The following is a 21,030-nucleotide window of genomic DNA, read 5'->3' as shown; positions in this document are numbered from 1 at the left end:
TAAAGATATAAATTTAATACAACTTTTCATTTTTACCCCCCAAAAAGAAAAAATTGACTTTGTAATACTTTTTCAAAAATTAATTAATTGTCAAATCATAAGGACAAATTTAGAAAAAAATTAAATAATTCACTTATTTTGAAACACTAATAAATACCCCAACAATTCACTTATTTTGAAACGAAGGGAGTACTTTTTAAGACACTATTTTCAATAAGATATAGAGAAAATGACGAAAAAAATGATCCATTATATTTGGGGTAGGTTTAAATGGTATCGTCTTGATATTTTAATTTTGTTAAAAGTAAGTATTTTTTGATCTTTGTCAAATAATTAACAGACGTTAATTATTCGATTTGATGAAAATGTAAGAAAATGACTCAACATGCATAGACTCACATTTTAAGATGTATTTTTTATATTTTTGATCGATTTTTGAAGTTAGATATAACTTTTTATAAAGTAATATCTATTATATTTTTATCTATTTATGATACATGGTTCATTTTTTGTTATTGTGATTTTTGAAATTTGTGACTTTCATGATATTGTTTTTTCATAAATTTAAAAGTTTGAATTTATTATTGATATTTACGGTTCGTTTGGCCATGTGAGAAAAAAATCATGATATGAAATAATGATTAGAAATCATGAAATGAAATTGATGTTTTGTTTGAACATGTAATTTAGATTTTCTTATACTGTATATTTTTTTTTCATAAATATAAAAATTCACTATCAAATTTTTTATACAGACTTTCCAAATAAATAAAAATTTATAACAAAAGTATAATACATATACTAATATTTTTTGATCAAATTTAGTTCAATAAAAAAGTAGAATTGAACATGAATTATAGGGTACTGCTGTTTAATATAAATTCCTCCTATAATACGAACAATCTCCTCATGAACTTGTTTTTGTAATCAAATAACTGAGAAAACCAAGGAGCATTGTTACTAGTTTCTAATAGATCCCCATTGCCTCAAGAGCGGAGCTAATTGGGAATATATCAAAATTAACAAGCCAAAACCCTTCTAACGGCTCGGGTATACAGTTAATCAACAGAATTCAACTTCCGTTTGCCCGCCGGATTTGGCGAATCTTCCGTCGAACTTAAATATTCCCCTCCGGTGAATTTCTGGCAATTTACCTGTAAGTTCTCAATCCTTAACTTATGAGAGCTATATGTCCCTCTCTTCCAGATAAAACCCTAGTTCACTTGCTTCTTCTATGTGATTTTACGAGCTTTCGCCTGTATTCCCTTCAATAATGTGATTGTTCAACGTTGAACTCAACAAGGTTCAAATAGTTGTCATTTTCTCTCTCTTTCTTTTAATAACCGTGGTGTCCGGGCAAATTTTTACACAGCTCAACTAAATCTATAGCATCAAATAACTTTACCTAGACTAAATGCATGTGATAACTACTACCTTCCACCAACAACATGTATCAGGAGAAGAAAGAATTACCTAGTGTTTTTTGTTTCTGTTGGGATTTGAACTTTAGACTTCAGGCTCTCAACACGTTTCATTAACCACTAGGCCACACCCTTGGGTGCTAGTTCACTTCTTTTATGTGATTTTACAAGCTAACTTTCTTTATTCACTTCACATGCGTGATTGCTCTACAATGTGATGTTGAACTCAAGGGTGTGACCTAGTGGTTCACTGAAGTTGGGTTGAGTACCATGAGGTTTCAGGTTCAATTCCCAAAAGAGACAAACACTAGGTGATTTCTTCCCATCTATTTTAGTCTTGGTGGACAGAGAGTTACCTTGCTGGTGAGAGGTGATATATATCTTATGGAATTAGTCAAGGTGCGCGTAAGCTGGCCCGGACACCACCGTTATCAAAAAAAAAAAAGTGATGGTGAACTCCACACGGTTCTAATAGTTCTCATTCTCTCTCTCTCTCTCTTTTTTTTTTGATAACCGTGGTGTCCTTGGCCACCTCAACAATGCTTCTCTGCCTGTCAACAAAAAGGAATAAAAGATTATAAGTTAGCTCCTTGGGTCCAAAATACAGGAAGCAATTTAGATGGAATTTTAGTTTTCAAAAGTTTGGGTCATACTCATGGTAGACAAGCTGGTTTTGCATTGAATTAGATTCTAGCCTAGACTTTTTATTTACTCTGTCTACTGATATCTGGTTCAACAATTATTGTTTTCAAAGCGGATCCACTGCATAAGACAGTGTGCTAAAGCCTAAAAGAATCATGATATCAGTGAGCATTGTCATTGATATATTCTGTCAAGTATCAATTCATATCTGATTACTATTTTAGTATTTGTAATAAAATTTTCACCTTATCCAAAAAAAAGAAGCTATTTTAGATTTCAATGTCTCAGAGAATTTACTAATAATGATTATTTAGAAAGATAAAAAGCTTATTGTCTGGTTTGTATAAAACACAACCAACTGCAGGGCATTATGTAATGAACCATTTGCTAGATTTGTGTAATGAAGAGGCAGTAACTCTTGCAATGTTGATGTGAAGATGCATATTAGTAAATCTAACTTCCATTTTTGTGCATTTTGCCGTTTAATGCAGTAAAAATGGGGTCTGAATTGAGGACTTGGGTTTCAGACAGATTGATGTCTCTCCTGGGGTACTCACAGTCAACAGTTGTCTCTTACGTTCTTAATCTTGGTACATGTTCATCTTCTTTCTTCTTTGATTTTAATAAACAATTGTTGTGGCAACATTGTTCATAATATCATTTTCATGCAGCTAAGAAAGCTTCATCAGCTTCCAATCTAACAAATCAGCTTGTAGATGATATGGGTATGTCATCCTCCAGTGAAACGAGAGTGTTTGCTCAAGAAATCTTTTCAAGAGTTGAGCGCAAGTCGACAGGGCCAAATGTTAGTTTCTCTTGCAATTTCAGTTATTTCACAGGGTCGGACTAGGGGAAATTCTTTTGGTAAAACATTGTGCTTGATCTCATATCACTTGGTGTTTCTTGTTGCACTAGTTATATTTACAACAAGAAAGGGAGGCTGCTACGTTGGCGAGGAAGCAAAAGACGTACACGCTTTTGGAGGTTGATGAGGAAGATGACAATATTGTCGGCGTGGAAAGCAATTCTGTTCCCTCTCAGATTAGGAAAGAGGATACACGAAAAAAGAAGTTCAGGAAGAGGGTTGAGACCCACAGAGATGAAGATGATGAGGCATAGTGCTTATACTCTTCTTCTTCTTGATAAAATTCAGTTTTATATCTGATGGTAAGCTTCTGTATATTGGATCTTGTTTTAACAAGTTGCTTTGTTTTGACTGAATATGATGGTGCAGGTAGTTCCAGATGAGGTGGACGAAAGACGGGTCAGGAGACGAACTTCTCGAGACCAAGATGACAGCGACAACTCTGAGGTACAACTTATGGTGTATTGTATCAATTTTTTGCCTGTTCACCTTCTCCATACTCACAACTCCCGATCCACTTGACGTTAACTGCATATTTTTCTGTTGCAGTCAGAAGAAGAAATGCTCCGGGACCAACGAGAGAGGGAGGAGTTGGAACGGCATCTCAGAGAGCGAGATGCTGCAGGGACAAGAAAGGTGGGCAAACTCAACATTGTTTGAACCTCTGCGTGCTTAGATACCAGGCAGTGCTTCTATGATTTGAATTTACTGTCAGGTTTGTTTTCGGTGAAGAGGAATGTACAAGTAATTGGTAAATCAATCTATTAGTTTGACTGTTTTAGAGTTGTAAAATTGAAGTGTGGATGCACTCTCGACATTTAGAGATTGGTCCCTTACAATTACAAATATAATGGGGTTCTCTTGTGGATTTTACTATTTTCAAGCATCGTAAACCAGCAACAACAAACAAACAACAACAATAACTCAGTCCTAACAAATTTGGATCAGCCGTATGAATAACATTTGTAAGGATACATCATGAATTGACTAGTTTGTCTAGTTTTACAGTTAACAGCCTACCACAACAACCCTGTCCTTTTTCGGGGTTTGGGATAGCGATGTGAGCAAGCTCACAATGGAATTAAGCATCTGAAACCAGCAAGTGTTGATAAAGTTTTTTATTTGAATGTCTCTGCTGCTTTTAATTTTGAAAGTGTAAAATTGTGGTACATATTCACTAAGGGGTTTTTGTGTTTTATTTGTTGTCATATTCATCATTTTCTAATAGGTTGCCAGTTTGAGCATCACATGCTTTGATTGTGTTTTTCTTTTCCATCTTTGCAGTACCTTCTTGGTACCAGCCTTAGTAAAATACTTCCATCTTTAAAAAAAGGAAGAAGCTTTGGCTGTGTTTTTGCGTTGATAAAAGCTATTTTTTGAAGGCCTCTTTTGGTTAGTTGGGCTTTTCATTTTGAAGGTGGTAAAATGGAGTCACACATGCACCCGGATTTTCAGTGTTATTTTACTATTAAACATCAATTGTGATAGCTTTTAGCTGGAATACCACACACCTATTTGTGTTTCTGCTTTTACATCTTTTCTATACTGTTCAAATCGTCTGATATGATTTCGTTCTGTATTAATGAAGGTCAGACTCATTTTTTGTATGCCAATGGCCAACATTTTTTTTTCATCCGTCTTTGTTCTAATGTGGTATTTTGTTTTCCATAACAGTTGGCAGAACCAAAATTAACGAGGAAGGAGGAAGGTACCCACTGTAGATACAATTCTTGCTGTATATTTATTTCTTTATTTTCTTGTTCTTCTAGACCCCACTTTGTGGGAATAAAAGTGGGAATATACTAGGTTTGTTGTCCTTCTCAAAAAAATATACTAGGTTTGTTGTATTTTTTCCTGCTCTTCAGTAGAAAGAACAGTTTATGCACATGAGCTCATACACAAATAAATGACAGAGGAGGCAATTAGGAGGTCTGATGCATTGGAACGAGATGACATTGGATCTTTAAGGTTAGTCACCATACAATTTTGTTCAGTATTCTTTTATTATTAACTTGTTCTTGCAAAAGAAAAGTTCCTGCTTTAGTAGCCACATAAATTCATCCTTAACTTGGAATGCCTCTTTTTTTGTGGTTCTTACTTATCTATTTTATTCAACGAGGTTGTTGAAGTATGTTTTGAATAACTGACCATAAAAAAGAATGGAAGAAGAGAGAAAAAGGAGGTAGATTAAATAGGTCTTGTAGCTCCAATGTTTTTAGTCTTGGGAAAACATAAATTTTCTTGTTCGTAGATGATGGTGAGGGATTTAAATTGGAGACTTTTGACTTTCTTGGCTTAGAGCTTGGATGTCAGTTTTTTCGGTTATTTGAATATTTCACTCTAAAAGAAACCAAACAATAGATAGATCTGCTGTTGGTACATAAGTTAAATTTCAATTCAGGTTTATCTGCTTTTTGATAGAACTTAAAAGGTGATTTTATAAGTAGTACAGATTAAGAACAGGTTCGACCAAAGTAATTTGTCAAATCATCCCGACTGTCTAGTTTGCATCAAAAGTATAAATGGAACAATAAGTGCTTCTGATGTGGAGTTCGTCTGTCTGAATTATTTCATACTTCTTTCATTTTTAGCCAGTTAAATAAGACTCGACGGCGTTCTTCAAATAGCTTTTCTTTCTTTTTATCTTCTTTAGTCTCCAACTCGTGTGATTTCATCTGTTGTCCTTTATTCTTACTTCATATAAAAGAATTTCTTAATAAAAAGAACATCAAGATATGGGAGTCCATATTTGAGATTTTCCATTGCGTCAGGTGGGGGTTTGTGCCCTCTGTATGACATGTGCCAAACAACATCATTTCATGACAATCCCATCTCCATTTTCTTGATGAAGTAAATGGTTTCATTGATGGCGTCAAGAAGATGCAAAATTACAAAAGATATTGCATCCAAGAATAAAACTGAGCTAGCTCCATATCAGAAACAGTCTAGTCTAGAATTATAACAGGGCAAAAAGTTGTCATGAGAAACTACGGAACAAATTGTGCCATCTAAACAGAAGCATTAAGCACCTAGCCTCTATAGAGTGATTGGGAGTTGATACACCATCAAAATATCTCCTATTTCTTTCTGTCCACAAAACCCAAAAAATGCTATCAGGGATCAACAATCCCATCTCCTCTTACTCTTATGTCCTTACATCTCAGAGTTGAGAGGAGAGAGAGTACGAAGGACAGAAAATGACACATTGTAGTGTCTTGTGCTAGAGAACTATGTTCCTATTTATCTATTCTAGGGTTGGTTAGGGACATAATTGATAAGCACTTGGTGTTAATGCATAACTATATCTTATTGAAATATATTAATGCATAACTATATCTTTTTGAAATATACTGATATTATGTTATTGATCGAATAACTCTCACACATTGCATTTTCTAGGGCATGAAGTTCCACATTTAGTGTTCACTATTTTTTTCTGTGTTTGTTATTCTTACCCTTTTTTGTGTGGGATCTTTTTGGGGCCGGGGGGTGGGGGGAAACTACTTCGTCATTCAATTTTAAATACATGGTCCAATTTGGGATGAGGTACTTATCTTGGCATCTGGACCTCCATGAAGGACTAAATTACAGGACTCAGTAGTCGGATCTGCTATAGCTATGTGAAGAATTTAGGGCAGAAATATGAAACAAATATACTTATGTAAAGTTGTAAACAGTTTATTTCGGCGCAATATCTTCCTGAGCTTTGAATTACATTATCACCCATCAATCTTTGTGATTTTGCAGATTGAGCACTTCATTTGACATTTTAACATAATTTGCAAACTCACATCCCAATTTCATTGTGATCCAGGAAAGTTTCCAGACAAGAGTACTTGAAGAAACGGGAGCAGAAGAAGCTAGAGGAACTCCGGTATTACATGATTGTACATTATAATTTTGCCATCACTTATTATATGGAAGTAAACTGCATTGTTCTATGTGATATATTCTGAAATTATTTCATTGTGGTTACTGGTCAATGTCTAACCATATTTATGGTATTCCAGAGATGATTTAGAAGATGAGCAATACTTGTTTGAGGGAGTGAAGCTGACAGAAGCAGAGGAACGTGAACTAAGGCAAGGATAGACCTTCCCCCTTGTTTTGATGCTCAGTCTGGAAATTCTTAATTTGAGATTTGTTTTGACTGATTTCTTCCTGCAATTGATTCTATAGTGAACTCGCTCCGTGGCACTTGTATATTTCATGACTTATTTGTTGCTACTAAGAGATTGCATGATGTGAAGAGTATATACTGTTTTGATATTCAATCCTAAAGTGACTTGTGTTTGTCATTCTCCTCTAGTAGCTAATATATGGATGGGTATTACATGCTTATCTTTCCCGCTTCAGTGGAAGTCCTAATTCTAGTTAACATGAAGTTCATCTATTGTTTTTCATCAATTTTTTTTTTGGGGAATTTGGTAGCTTTACATGAGTTGTTGTTTTGGTTATGAACTTGATTTACTTCTCTATATCGTTCCCTTATCATATGAAGATTCCAATGATTACCAAGTGAATTCTTGTGAACGCGGAGTTGGTGTCTTTCCTGCATTTGCCTTTTCTGGTTCTTTTTTTTTTTTTTTTGGGTCTAACATTCTGTTCAGTGGGCTTTGTTGAATGCGGGATTGCTTTGTGTATGCATATGCTTCTGTGTACTCAGGACCTGTATAATTTTGCAGATATAAGAAGGAAATATATGAACTAGTTAAGAAGCGATCAGAAGATACTGGTGACATGGACGAGGTAATTAATATTCTGAATATTTATCGTTTCCAAGAACATGTTTTATTACATCCGTTATTTTTATTGTCTCTGCATTTTGGTGCTTTGATTTCTTGCTTGTCATATTCTTTAGTATCTCCGTTGCTTTCCCTCCCCCACAACACACAGTCAAAAGTAAAAAAGAAAAATGAGGTCTAAAATCACTGTCTTTTTGTCTTTTGTTCCCTGTGAGTTATTTGTTTGTTTGATCCAATCAAGGTTACATCTGGGTGCGGGTGCTTCTTACTAAAGGATTAGCTTTCCTCGCACTAATCTTTCTTTATGAAAAACACTTTTTTGATCCGCTAACAATATTATTTCCTTATATATTCTCTTAAGGCTTGATACTGATTTTGTACTCTTGAGAAATAGCCTTCTATCCCTTTTTTTCATATTCAGAAAATATTAAAGGATTGTACCTTTTCTTGAAGTCCTTAAAAGTATAAAGAACTGAAGAAGTGAACCTCAAATGTTGTTTCTGCTCTTTCCTTTTCTGAAATATACTATAGGATGTTGGGTGTGCACTGTAATCTGAATTTTAATAATTATTGGAAGCCCTATATTATTATTTATACTTGGTTTATTTTCTTATCCAATGTTTAATATACCAAATTATTCATAATATGTCTAAATCATGGCTAGTAGCAAAGCTTGAAATTTAATTAAGGGGATGCAAACAAATTTAAGAATTGTCACACTTGAGATATGAACCTATATCAAGGATTTTTTTTTTTTACCTTAGTTGCATAGGTTAATTTTTCGGTTAAGGGGTTCAGTCTTCACAAAAGGTAGTTATGTTCCTAATCAAGGCGAGGTGAATTTGATGCTTTGTAACTAGTTCCACCAATCTGAAGAATACATGAATCAATTACAAAAATATTAGAAATAGGGGATATGAAATAAGTTTATTCCGGTAGACGGAATTTGAACTTTATGCCTTGTTTTAAATGCAGTATAGGATACCTGATGCCTATGATCTTGAAGGTGGTGTAAATCAGGAAAAGAGATTTTCGGTGGCTTCACAGCGATACAGGTTAGTTATATTTTTAAAGATATTTCTTACAGTTGCTCTAGAATATAGAGTTGTGGAAAGGTGTTTGTTGGTCTTATTTTTTAACTTAAGAAGTTCATATGGTCTTCTATTATGTTTTGTCATTTCCAGGGATCCAGGTGCTGCTGAAAAGATGAATCCTTTTGCTGAACAAGAAGCATGGGAGGAACATCAGATTGGTAATCTTCATTTCATCTTACTCAAACTTTTTATGAACTTAGAAGTTTTCGAGTCTCTAAATTTGGAATTATCGCAACACAGGGAAGGCGACACTTAAATTTGGGTCAAAAGATAAGAAGTCAAGATCGGAGGACTATCAGTAAGTTCTAGCTTCTCCCCTGCGTCTCTCTTTCTCCTCCCTCTCCTTTCCCGTATATGTGTGCAATGTACATGCATAAAGGAGGTATGGAAGAATTGGCTTCTGTGCTTTTACATATAGTGCATTTTAGTGTACCGAGGATCTGAAGGGTAACATGTTTTCCACCTAAATCTTATTATTTAAAACCTAAAAACACTTTGGTGCAGATATGTGTTTGAAGATCAAATTGAGTTCATAAAGGCTGCCGTAATGGATGGTGTTAATGTATGCCTTCTTATTCGACCCTGTTGACGAGTTATGCTAAATCTTCTATTGCTAATTTCTTGATAATTGTTTTAAGAATTATCTTTGGTTTGTGTTTAGGTTGACCAAGAGCCTTCCACTGAGTCAATAGAGCAAACTATGGCTAAATCAGCATTTGAAAAACTCCAGGTATGATTTATCAGCTTCATGCTGTGCAATAGAATCAACACTTATGGTTTTCCACTATTTGTTATAGTTTTCTCATATGTGCAAGACTGCTATTTTCTCATATGTGCAAGACTGCTATCTTCGGCTAATTTCGTGTGTATTATGTTCAATATAAGTATGACATCAATATCACTGCTCTGAAATCAAAATGTGGTTGAAGAAGAGGAGTGGAAGTGTAGATATGAATAAAATAGAAGACACAAGGGCGTCTAAGTCTAACTAAAAAGGGACATTTAGGCCTAGCTGAAGCATACTACAGCGAATAGTGCTGGTCTCTCCTTCCCTGCCCACTTAAACCATTTCTTATCTCTTTAGCTTATTGTAGAAGTTATCGGCCTTGCAGGGTCTTTCTTTTCCTTTTACTATGATGGGTTGTGCTTTGGGGCTTCAAACTGGCTGTATGTATCTGTGTGTTAACTGTTAAATCAAGTAATTATGAAATTATGCTTTCTGTGGATTTCATTCATATAATATATTATGGATCGTCAATAAAAAAGTATATCATGGGTTGTATCATCTCCCCAACTACTTATTCACTAAAAATGAGGTCCAGTAATTAAGTATACTTTTGGAAGAAAAAACACAAAGCTACTCTGTGTATGTGTGTGTATATATTAACTGTATAGCCTTGAGTGTTCGTCTAGGTTTTTGTTTTTGTACTTTGCAAGGTGGGAGTTACTAATGGATTACATTGACCATATTGAGTTAAAATTTTTAATCTATATTGCCAAAATGGGTGATTCTCTTTGTAGAATCGGTGGATGGAAATTGATTACGAAGGTCTGCATCTATAAAGTTCTGAGTTGTCTGTTAGTATCCTTCGCTTTTGCTCTCTGGCCTTTTCACATTATCGCTACCTCTTAGTTCTCATTGAAACCAATTTTGCTAGATAGACCACGGGTTGCACCTTCCAATTTTTTTATGTTTGATTTGTTGAAACTTATTTATACTAATTGTCTTTCATGGATACATTTTAGGAGGATAGGAAGACCCTACCAATGTATCCATACAGGGATGATTTGCTCCGAGCCGTTAATGATCATCAGGTTAGGTTGTTCGGTTGCTTGCATCTGTTTTACTTTTCTTTGGGGGTCTGAGGGTAATTGTAATGTTCTTTCCGCTAAGATTGTTGTGTGGACACTATTAAAATTGGGTGCTTGTTGCAGGTTCTTGTTATTGTTGGAGAAACGGGATCCGGGAAGACCACCCAGATACCACAGTATCTGCATGAGGCTGGATATACCAAACGTGGGAAGGTATGGATCTCTCTTATAGAGAGTATGTATCGCGCCCTCCAAAAATATAGAGGATGTTTTCTATTTTTGGAGGCAGAGACTGTTTTCTCATATGGCATTAGCTAGCATACATAGGGATGCAGTAGGAACTAAGAGAATGTCACATAGTAAGTGGAGGGATATACTACCTTACAGTTCCTATTCGATAAGTACGTGTGGATATTCAGATAAGCACCAAGAAAGTGCTGATGATACAAAAGTTCAGAGGACTTACCCTTTAGTTCTAGGAGTTCAAGAAGTCCATCACTTGGGTGTGTTTGGTATGAAGGAAAACATTTCCAGAAAATGTTTCCAGTTTTCTCATGTTTGGTTGGCTTATATGTTTTGAAAAATGTTTTCCAAACCAACTTATTTTTCTTAAATCTAAGGAAAACGACTTCCCTTCAAAAAGTAAGGAAAATCTTTTCTAAAACTCTCTTTCAACCTCACTTTAAAATTGAAATGTTCATACAATTCTCAAAATCATCTATTCCGCCCCCCGCCCCCAATACCTTCACCCCGACACCACCCCACCCCCACCCCTACCCCTACCCCCAGTCCACCCCCTACCCCCACTCCACCCCCTACCCTTACCCCTATCCCCACCCCTACCCTCAAAATTCAATTGTTTTAAAAAGTATTTCAAAATTTTTTCTTAGTCCATCCCCTACCCCCATCCCACCCACCCCTACCCCTACTAGCCTCCTTCCAAAAATAATATCTACATTTTATTAAAAAATTTTAACTTTTCTCTTACCCCACACCCCTACCCTCCCTCCCTACTCCCCTAACCAACCCCCTCTCCCATCCTTCCTCCCCCACCCCTTATCCTAAAAATAATTAAATTTTTTAAATTTATTTTAAAAAATTTCAATTTTTTTCTTCCCCTTTCCCCATCACTCCCCTACCCTGACCCCCAGCTCCTACTAACCCTGATACAAGAGAAGACTAGGAATTCACAAAATGGACACACAAGATGCAAAAATCAGCAAGCAAAAACAACACAAAAGAAAGGGGATGAAGAAAAAGATTGCATCAACGTAAAGATAGATAGAAAGACCCTTACTTCTACCAAGTGATTAACAAAAGATGGTGTATCAAACCATTAATCACACCTCACCAATAGAAGCTCAAACCTTCCTCTTAGGTGGACCAAGGGAATTCACACTCCTCAAAACCCACCTTTCTTGCCAATTTGTCAACACAAGTGAAATCCATCAATTGTGCTAACCCTAATTCGGTTTCTCTCTCTTAAGGAGAAGGAGAATACTACAAGCTAACACTAATATTACAATCTGAAAATTCACTCAATTCATTATGTGAAAACTAAGGAAAATAAGAGCTAAGGTGCCTATTTATACTATTACAAAACAAAGACTAAAATATCCTTAATGAAGGGTGCTCCTTTGGAGTGTAAAAAGAAAGTCTTAAAGGACCATAATAGCCATAAAAATGGGCGCCTCTTGAGTCCAATTATAGTGTGCAAGGTCCATCTTGTCTTTCAAGTAAGGCGCCTCTTGAGTGTAATGGTTCCCTTCTCCTCCTTCAACTTGCCAATGCTTTAAAAGGCTCCAAACACTTGCCTATTCCGAAGCTTGAACTTTTGACAATACCTTGTACTCTTTTATGCTCTTCATGCTTGTATCATAACCCCCCTGCCCCGCCAATTTTTTAATTTTTTTTTAACAAAAGAAATTCAAAACTCTTTCTTACCACACCCCTACTAACTATTTTGACACCCCCACCCACCCGCCTACCAACTCCCTTCCCAAAAAAGGATTTAATTTTTTTAATTTATTTTTTAAAAAAGGATTATAAAATATATTTTTAAGATTTAACTAAACACTAAAATGTATTTTTTGAAAAATATTTTTTCATTCACCAACCAAATGTTAGAAAATATTTTTCGAAAAATATTTTCCATCCGCCGACCAAAACATAAGAAAACAAGTAAGAAATCAACTTGTTTCCCAGGAAAACATGTTCTAGGAAAACATTTTCCTTCATACCAAACACACCCTTAGTCATAATCATTTACACTTATTAAGTTACCCCAATGGAGCAAAAATCTAGAAGTGTCCTCACCTCTATTTTTTCTTGTTGAGAAAACTTCCTTATCTCTATTTATGCTAAATGTTGAGAACTGCTTAATATAAAACTCTGGCTTTTGTTGTTTGGCTTTCTGTTATTTTAGGTTTGGTTGTCGGTCTTGTTTCTGCAACTCTTGACAGTTCTGTCTCTTCCTCTGGTCAAAGACGTTTCAATTGTTTCCACATAGTTTTTATGAATTATTAAGGGCATTAATGTATCTTGTGTATGATTTGGATTGTCTCTCTCTATATTGGTAAAAGTTCCTTATTTCAATGCCTTTACCTTTTTTTATTATGGAGAGTATTTTTCAAGTATCCTGCATTATAGTATTTAATTGATTCTGTGAGGACTTCTCCATGGTCATGGCTTGTAAAAGTTTTTTGATTGTGACTTGAATGTTTGTGTTTTTTTTTGCCTTTAGGGAACTTTTAGCTCATCTTATTGGGGAGTCGTTGCGTCTTACTTTCATGTCTCTCTCTTTTTACTGTTGTCTTTTGTACGTTACAGCGTGTTAAATGAAAAGTAGGTTCGGTTGGTCAAAATAATGCACGACACCTACATGTTCAATGGCCAGAGCATGGAAGGATAATCTGTCCCTACCCAACTAAAGGTGTGTTGGAGAGAACCTCCTGGACAGGTGTCCTCTATTGCCCTTGCAGCAAGCGAGAAACCCGAAGAAGGGGGAATATAGAAGGCGGTTAGGAGATGAACATGGGTCCTACAGGGCTTTTTTGCCTGTAATTTGTATTGTACGACAGCTAGGTCCTTTCCCAATTTCTGTGTTCTTTTAATAGACAACAGTTTTTGAACTTGAGAACCATCGTTTTGTTGTGGTTTTTTTTTTGTAGTGATCTTATTTTCAAGGCAATGTTATCTCTGTTGTTGAAGCCATCAAACGCCTGTTGTTAGCGATGTAGAAATGGGATCAGATATATTTTCTATGGTTTATATTTTCTATGGTCTTTGTGACTAATATTTGCTTCTCATAGATTGGATGTACGCAACCTCGTCGAGTTGCTGCAATGAGTGTTGCTGCACGTGTTTCTCAAGAAATGGGAGTCAAACTTGGCCATGAGGTATGCATTAAATGATATGTTTGCTCATTTTATTAGTTAGAGATGGTATGCTTGCTCCTTTTAGCGAGTTTGTTAAAGCTTTCTTGTTTTTCAAATGATATTTGTACCTTAGAACTTGGAGATATATCTTGTCAATCTTTAGATCAGTTGACCAATATGTAATGATTAATTCCATTTCATTCAGGTTGGCTACTCCATTCGATTTGAAGACTGCACCTCGGAGAAAACGATTCTGAAATATATGACCGATGGGATGCTGTTACGAGAATTCCTTGGTGAGCCTGATCTAGCAAGCTATAGGTTTGTGCTGTAGTAAATGCTCTTATTGTTATCCTTACGTTGCTCTCAAACCTTTTTATCTCTCTAATTAAGTTACTCGGTTTTCAGTGTCATCATGGTCGACGAGGCACACGAAAGAACACTTTCAACGGATATTTTGTTTGGCTTGGTGAAGGCAAGTTTTCCCTAGTTTAGGCTTTAATTTTTATTTATTTTTTGAATCAAGTAGCTTTTAGATCTCAAAATGATGGCTAACTCTTGGTAATAATTGGGAGTTACCGTTTGTTTGGAAACTGGTAAGCAGCTGAAATTGTGAACTCTTCCTTGTTCGTTTGTCAAAGCGGCTTGCGTAAATACAATAATCATGTCTTCGATAAGAGTTTTTATTGGATTTGTCTTAATTTTCCCTGTTTCAGGAAAAGAACCATGGAGGAAATTTAATTAAAATATCTCTTCGTGGAAAGGTTTTTCTGTGGGGCTCCCCAAAGTTCTACTTTGATGCTCCGGGGAAGGAAAAGGATTTTTTTCTTAACATTCTCATAGGAAAGAGGCAACATGTTGTTCACTCTTATTTTCCCTTCCCTGGTCAGACAAATGATTTAGTTTTATGGTGGCTGGTGGGTTATGGTTTAATGAACTGGTATTGAGTGTAACAAATTTGCATTTGTCACTTTGGCCTTCAGTTGCTACACTAATGTTGTCTGAAACTGCATCCCCATGGTTCTCCTGTCGCTAACAATCTACTTTCTTTATAACAGGATATCGCCAGATTTCGGCCTGATCTGAAATTGCTAATATCAAGTGCGACTCTAGATGCAGAGAAGTTTAGTGATTATTTTGACTGTGCTCCAATTTTTAAAATTCCTGGAAGGCGGTTTCCAGTTGAGATACACTACACGAAAGCTCCAGAGGCCGATTACTTGGATGCAGCAGTGGTCACTGCTCTTCAGATCCATGTAACTCAACCCCCGGGTGATGGTGACATATTAATCTTTCTGACTGGGCAGGAGGAGATTGAAACAGCGGAGGAGATCATTAAGCACCGGATAAAGGGTCTGGGAACAAAAATTGCTGAGCTGATAATTTGCCCGATATATGCAAACCTGCCAACAGAATTACAGGCCAAGATATTTGAGCCCACTCCTGAAGGGGCTCGTAAGGTTGTCCTGGCTACAAATATTGCTGAGACATCATTGACAATTGATGGGATTAAATATGTTATTGATCCGGGATTTTCTAAGATGAAATCTTACAACCCTCGGACGGGAATGGAGTCATTACTGGTTGCTCCTATATCAAAGGCATCTGCCAACCAACGTGCTGGTCGGTCTGGAAGAACAGGTCCGGGAAAGTGCTTTCGGTTATACACTGCATATAATTACATGAATGATTTGGATGATAACACAGTTCCAGAAATACAAAGGACCAACCTTGCAAATGTTGTGCTCTCTCTCAAGAGCCTTGGGATTCATGACTTGCTGAATTTTGATTTCATGGACCCCCCACCAGCTGAAGCTCTACTCAAAGCGCTGGAATTGCTCTTCGCCCTCAGTGCACTTAATAAGCTTGGCGAGCTGACTAAAGTTGGTAGAAGAATGGCTGAGTTTCCTCTAGATCCCATGCTGTCCAAGATGATCGTTGCCTCTGACAAGTACAAGTGCTCTGATGAAATAATAAGTATTGCTGCTATGCTTTCTGTGGGGAATTCAATCTTTTATCGTCCAAAGGACAAACAAGTACACGCAGATAATGCACGGATGAATTTTCATGTGGGCAATGTGGGAGATCATGTCGCTTTGCTTAAGGTTAGTTGCTTAATGATAATAATCTGTTCTGGCACAATCATATTCCTGGTCAGTATAATTTTTTTCTAGCTGCATGATATTGTGTTCTGCAATCTGCATATCTGCTTCACATTGATATCTTTCCTTGATCAATTATCACTCTTTATCCAAAGTGCATCCACGTATAGACAAAGTAGAAGCAATTTTATATGGCAGACTTGCCTCAAAGAGGGTGAGATTTCTGGGGTTGAATACTAGTACAACCATGTAGGTATATGTTTCTTTTGGTGTATGGGGAGGGTGCATCTGTAGGATGTTAAGGGAAACAAGATGTCGTTATAGCAGTTCAAAGTAATTGTCATGTCATGAGAATACACTATTGTTATTTAGTTCCTTGAAAGTTTAGCTTGTCACCGTTAATGAACAAAAGAAAATAAAGAGATGCTGCTTGGATGCATGTTTAAAAAGGTAATCTTCTTTATCTATGGCTGTTTTCTAGGTTTACAGTTCCTGGAAGGAAACAAACTTTTCAACTCAGTGGTGCTATGAAAATTACATCCAGGTATCTATGAAGTTCTTGTTTTATGCTGAGATAGTCTCTTCTTTTTCTTGTTAGAAAGAAGACATCTAATAGCTGAATAAAATGCTTGCAGATTACTTTCAAATTCTTGCTCTACGCGTAGATAGCTCTCTTCTTTTCCTTGTTGGAGGAAGCCATCTAGCCCGTTAAAATGCATATTGAGCTATGACTTGTGGTTCTGGTGCTACAAAATATTTTTGTGAAACCATGTTATGTTTGAAAATTCACCACTGTCGTTAGGAGATAACTTCATCTATGGGGCTTTAGCTAAAAATGGCATTTAGTATTTTTCCGTTCTCTAGAATTTTATAGTATTGGATTTAGACGTGCAGGCTTATATACAATGGGGATTCATATGGCTAGTCCAACTTTCTTGGGACTTAGGCATAGCTGTTATTGTTATTGTTGTATCATAAACATGACTACTGGAAAGAACTGTTCTTGACTGGACTGCAACTTTTATAGAAAGGGTATTCAAGGGAGGGATTTCAACTTTAAATTGTGAATGAAGTTGATTCATCATTGCTACCTATAATGTCTAATTAAACCGTTCTTTTAACTTTCCAGGTCAGGAGCATGAAGAGAGCAAGGGATATCCGAGATCAATTGGAGGGCCTGCTGGAAAGAGTGGAAATTGAATTGACTTCAAATGTTAATGACTATGAAGCTATAAAGAAGGCTATAACATCAGGATTTTTCCCCCACTCTGCGAAACTACAAAAGAATGGATCTTATCGAACTGTTAAACACCCCCAGACAGTTAACATTCACCCCAGCTCAGGTTTATCACAGGTAAAAGTTTTTGTTTACTAAGAACATGGAAAAATAATTAGAAAAGAAAATGTTGGAATAAATTTCTTGGTTGAGACAACAAACTCAAGATGCAAGAGAAACTTATGATTACTGTTCTTAATATAATAATGGACATTTTGAGTGTATATCTTTCTTAGTTTTTTTTTTTTTTTGCTTCATCGCTGTACTTGACCCAAAAATATGGTACAGTTAAGATGCCAACACGATTTGAAGTTGGTGATTGTAGATCAACCGCCTACTTGTCGATGTATCCTTAAGGCTCTCTTTATTAATCTTACTAATTGAGCTTATCTGGTCGCTCATTCATGGTTTCCTTCTAGGATGTACTAGTCTTTGGATGATTATCCCTGATAACTGATAATTCCGTGCTGTTTAGCTAATTATGACCCCTACCGATCAACGGGGCCCGATCTCCCCCATCCCTCCCATTTCAATCCTTCCAGTTCCTTTTTGATGAGGTAAAAATAGTTTTATCAATTTTTGAAATGTTTTTCTTGGGCCGAGGGTCTATCGAAAACTACCTCCCTATCTACCTCTCTACTTGGTACATTCAACCCTCCCCAGACCCCACTTGTGGGTTCACACTGGGTATGTAGTTGTAAACAGTTCTATTAATAATGGAAAAACTCCTGTACATAAGTAAAATATCAAAAAGCAGAGAATCAACAACGTAATGTTAACATTCGATCTTCTTGACAAATTGGGATCTTATGAGTGCACCAAGAACCGGGATCTTATGTGATGCACCACTATAACATCCACTTGTACGCTGTCCTGCCGGCAGCTCTACTATTTTTTCCTTCCACAGGACCTACATGGTGCTAGTGGGGCAACATTCAGGCGCTTCAAGTGGCCTTCCTCCCTTTTAAATTTTCAGCTGAAAGTGCCTCTTTCATTGTACCTTTCATCATGCATTGCTGCTTCAACCATTTCAAAATCTCATGGCATAAATGATTTAGGTGGTGTAAATTTTCACGTGAATATTTTGCTCTGACATATGCATTTTGTTTTTTTCTTCAATGTTCACAATATAGTCGCCTTTTTGACAAGTAAAATAGCTGCGCTTACCTCAAGAGTCAAGACTAGTAAGTATAGGAAACTTGATTTTCCCCTTACTAACAGCTTGTGATATATTGGCTTTTTCGAAAGCAATTCATATCTTAAACCCCCCAAATCCCAACCCCAACCCCAATCTCCGAGAGTTGATTCTACTTCCATCCCATGATGAAGGTTATGTTATTAATGTTGTTTGACCGTCTCAACCAGCCAATGAGGTCTTATCTTCCCCTGTTCTTTCCTCTGTGCTTTCAAATCCTTGTTCATATTTTTTTTGTCTTTGTATTTTATGTTGCCAAGACTTGTAATGTGACCTTGATGATAATAGTAATTTCATGAAAATCATTACTCTTTTACGCTTGCACGTTGTAGGTACTTCCCAGATGGGTTGTTTACCATGAACTGGTCCTGACGACTAAGGAGTACATGCGGCAGGTTAGTCCATCTCTTTTCCTCTGTTCTTTTTTCTTTCTTATCAGGGTACTATTATTTTAGCTGTAATGATTCACAGAGATTGTAATTGGGGGTTGTGCTGGCAGGTTACTGAACTTAAACCAGAATGGCTTGTAGAAATAGCTCCGCACTACTATCAGTTGAAAGATGTCGAAGACGGTAAGTGCTCTTACTGTCTTTTATGGCAGCAAGTAGTTTTGTTTGTTATTTTCAGTTTCTGTTGGTCTGGCTGCCTTATTGGTGCCTCACGGCACAGTACTAAGAGTAGTCCCCCGTCTCATTGTTGAGGGGCCTGCAATCCAACCTGGACATTCGGTTTAAGCAAGGGACTAGCGGTACTCATTATTGTTTTCAACAAAATATTTGTTGATTTCATTGGAGTGTTAGACTGCACTTGTTCAAATGATGAAAAAACTTCTACAGTAGAAGTAAATGAAGCCATCTTACTTTCGGTAGTCATATACGTAATTGCCTACTACTAGAATGGTATCTTATAAGCTGCGACTAGCTTCATTTATCGAAAGAATTAATATCTTATGACAATTAGGACTTCGAGAGTTAGATCCAGTTTGAGCTTTGCTGAACTAGAGAGTCAATGGTCCTTGGAAATTTAAATGCTTATGTGCTTGGATAAATATTTAGAGGATAATCCTATAGAGTTTAAATGCATATCGGGGGCATCCTCTTGGTGCATAGGACCAAAATATTAATTGTTGAGGCAATTAGTTTCCGGAGGTTTGGCAGTTGAATTTGACTTCAAGAAAAAAAAAATGATTTTGTTGTTCCATTTGAGTAACCTAATATTGTTGCTCGATGTTTATATGCTGAATGCAGCTAGCTCAAAGAAAATGCCTCGCGGAATCGGCCGTGCATCTTAGGATCAACCCCCCCTGTTTTTTCCCGCAAAGAGCAGCGTCAAGGGAGTGGCTTTTGTTAAGACTTGGATTTTTGCACATTATCCTGCGAAGGTGAAAGGATTCTGCCAACTGAAGAAGTCCATGGACGTTAGCTGATACAATTAGATAGCTGTATATACAATTTTGTAGATTCTTCATTTTTTTTGTTTTCATTTATGTAGATTGAGGATTGTAATTCTCTGTAGGTGCCTCTTTCTGATTACATTATGTTGCACGGAGTTTCTAATGAATGAACTGCACCTCCCTTTTGAGTTACTGGGTGTGTTAGCAATGTATTTGTGGTTAAGCCATTTGTGTATCCACGAGGAAGATATGATGATTTTGGAATGGTTTTGGTTTTGAGTTGTCCTAGGAAAATACTGTCGATTACTGAGAAGAACCAAATACATAGGTGGCCCCTGAAAGTTGACACCAATAATATCCGTTTTGGCACCTCGACTAACATTAGTTCCTATTGAACACTTCAACCCCATCAAAAGTGTATTGAACACTCCAACCCCATCGAAAGTGTATTGAAAACCTCCGTTGGGCCATTGCAGTCGCAGCCGTAACCGAAGTTGAGTATGCCCTGGAAACAAAATCCACCAAATCCAAAACGAACACTATTGGGACATGGTTCTTTTCACGACACTGCTTCACCACACCATCAGAGGCCTGGTTCATAGACTATTCCGTGCTGTGATTTGAGATAGTTGAGGGCAATGGCTGTCATGGTCTGCCAACATATCCTGCACCATTGCAACACTTCTTCACCCAAATATGAAAGCTGGAGCAAAGTGAAGAAGTATTATTCAGGACTGGTGTGAGAAATGGATAATCAAGGTTGTATAGAATCCTATTTGTAGTCTTATTGTAACTTTAATTCTCCATGTGGATTTTTCTGTTGGGATAGGCTGCAAAGAAACAGGAAATCTGACCTGCAAAGTTCTGTTGAATTCTGTCTAGATGTCATCATTACCTTTACACTTGAGTTTCTAAAAACAGAAGCAAGCTGTCCAATTAGAAAATGTCTCTTCCCCTGGTGTCCTAATCAGCGTCCAGGAATTTGGCTTTCATATGTGAACACATATTATAGATAATAAAGTTGATTGGTAAGCTCCCACATATTCTTCTTCATTTGCTTTCTGAAAGGTTGCATTTACATTAATGAGATTTTTCCTGGCTTTTGTTT

At 36.6% G+C, this 21,030-nt stretch overlaps 1 protein-coding gene across 2 annotated transcripts; it reads left to right on the top strand.

Moving 5' to 3' along the window:
- The first annotated feature begins 657 nt into the window (after positions 1-657).
- On the top strand, positions 658-20,114 carry LOC107862291 (pre-mRNA-splicing factor ATP-dependent RNA helicase DEAH1). 2 transcript variants are annotated; one of them, XM_016707813.2, is made up of 27 exons: positions 658-1,156; positions 2,555-2,653; positions 2,735-2,868; positions 2,979-3,176; positions 3,298-3,375; positions 3,478-3,564; positions 4,603-4,636; positions 4,842-4,896; positions 6,743-6,802; positions 6,939-7,010; positions 7,614-7,677; positions 8,649-8,728; positions 8,858-8,925; positions 9,008-9,065; positions 9,272-9,329; positions 9,429-9,497; positions 10,514-10,582; positions 10,703-10,792; positions 13,891-13,977; positions 14,162-14,277; positions 14,365-14,431; positions 15,015-16,061; positions 16,540-16,602; positions 17,188-17,412; positions 18,862-18,924; positions 19,029-19,101; positions 19,777-20,114. In XM_016707813.2, the coding sequence occupies exons 2-27, from the start codon at positions 2,560-2,562 to the stop codon at positions 19,818-19,820; spliced, it is 3,153 nt and encodes a 1,050-aa protein (XP_016563299.1). In that variant the 5' UTR covers positions 658-1,156; positions 2,555-2,559; the 3' UTR covers positions 19,821-20,114. The 2 variants fall into 2 exon arrangements, with proteins under 2 accessions (XP_016563299.1, XP_016563300.1); XM_016707814.2 differs by lacking the exons at positions 658-1,156; positions 2,555-2,653; positions 2,735-2,868 and having other exon boundaries at positions 3,089-3,230.
- Positions 20,115-21,030: the final 916 nt, after the last annotated feature.

Source organism: Capsicum annuum, chromosome 3 (assembly GCF_002878395.1).
Source record: "Capsicum annuum cultivar UCD-10X-F1 chromosome 3, UCD10Xv1.1, whole genome shotgun sequence".
NCBI classification, from domain to species: Eukaryota; Viridiplantae; Streptophyta; class Magnoliopsida; order Solanales; family Solanaceae; genus Capsicum; species Capsicum annuum.
The sequence above is the reverse complement of the archived record's forward strand: the minus strand, read 5'-3'. Positions and strand labels throughout refer to the sequence as shown.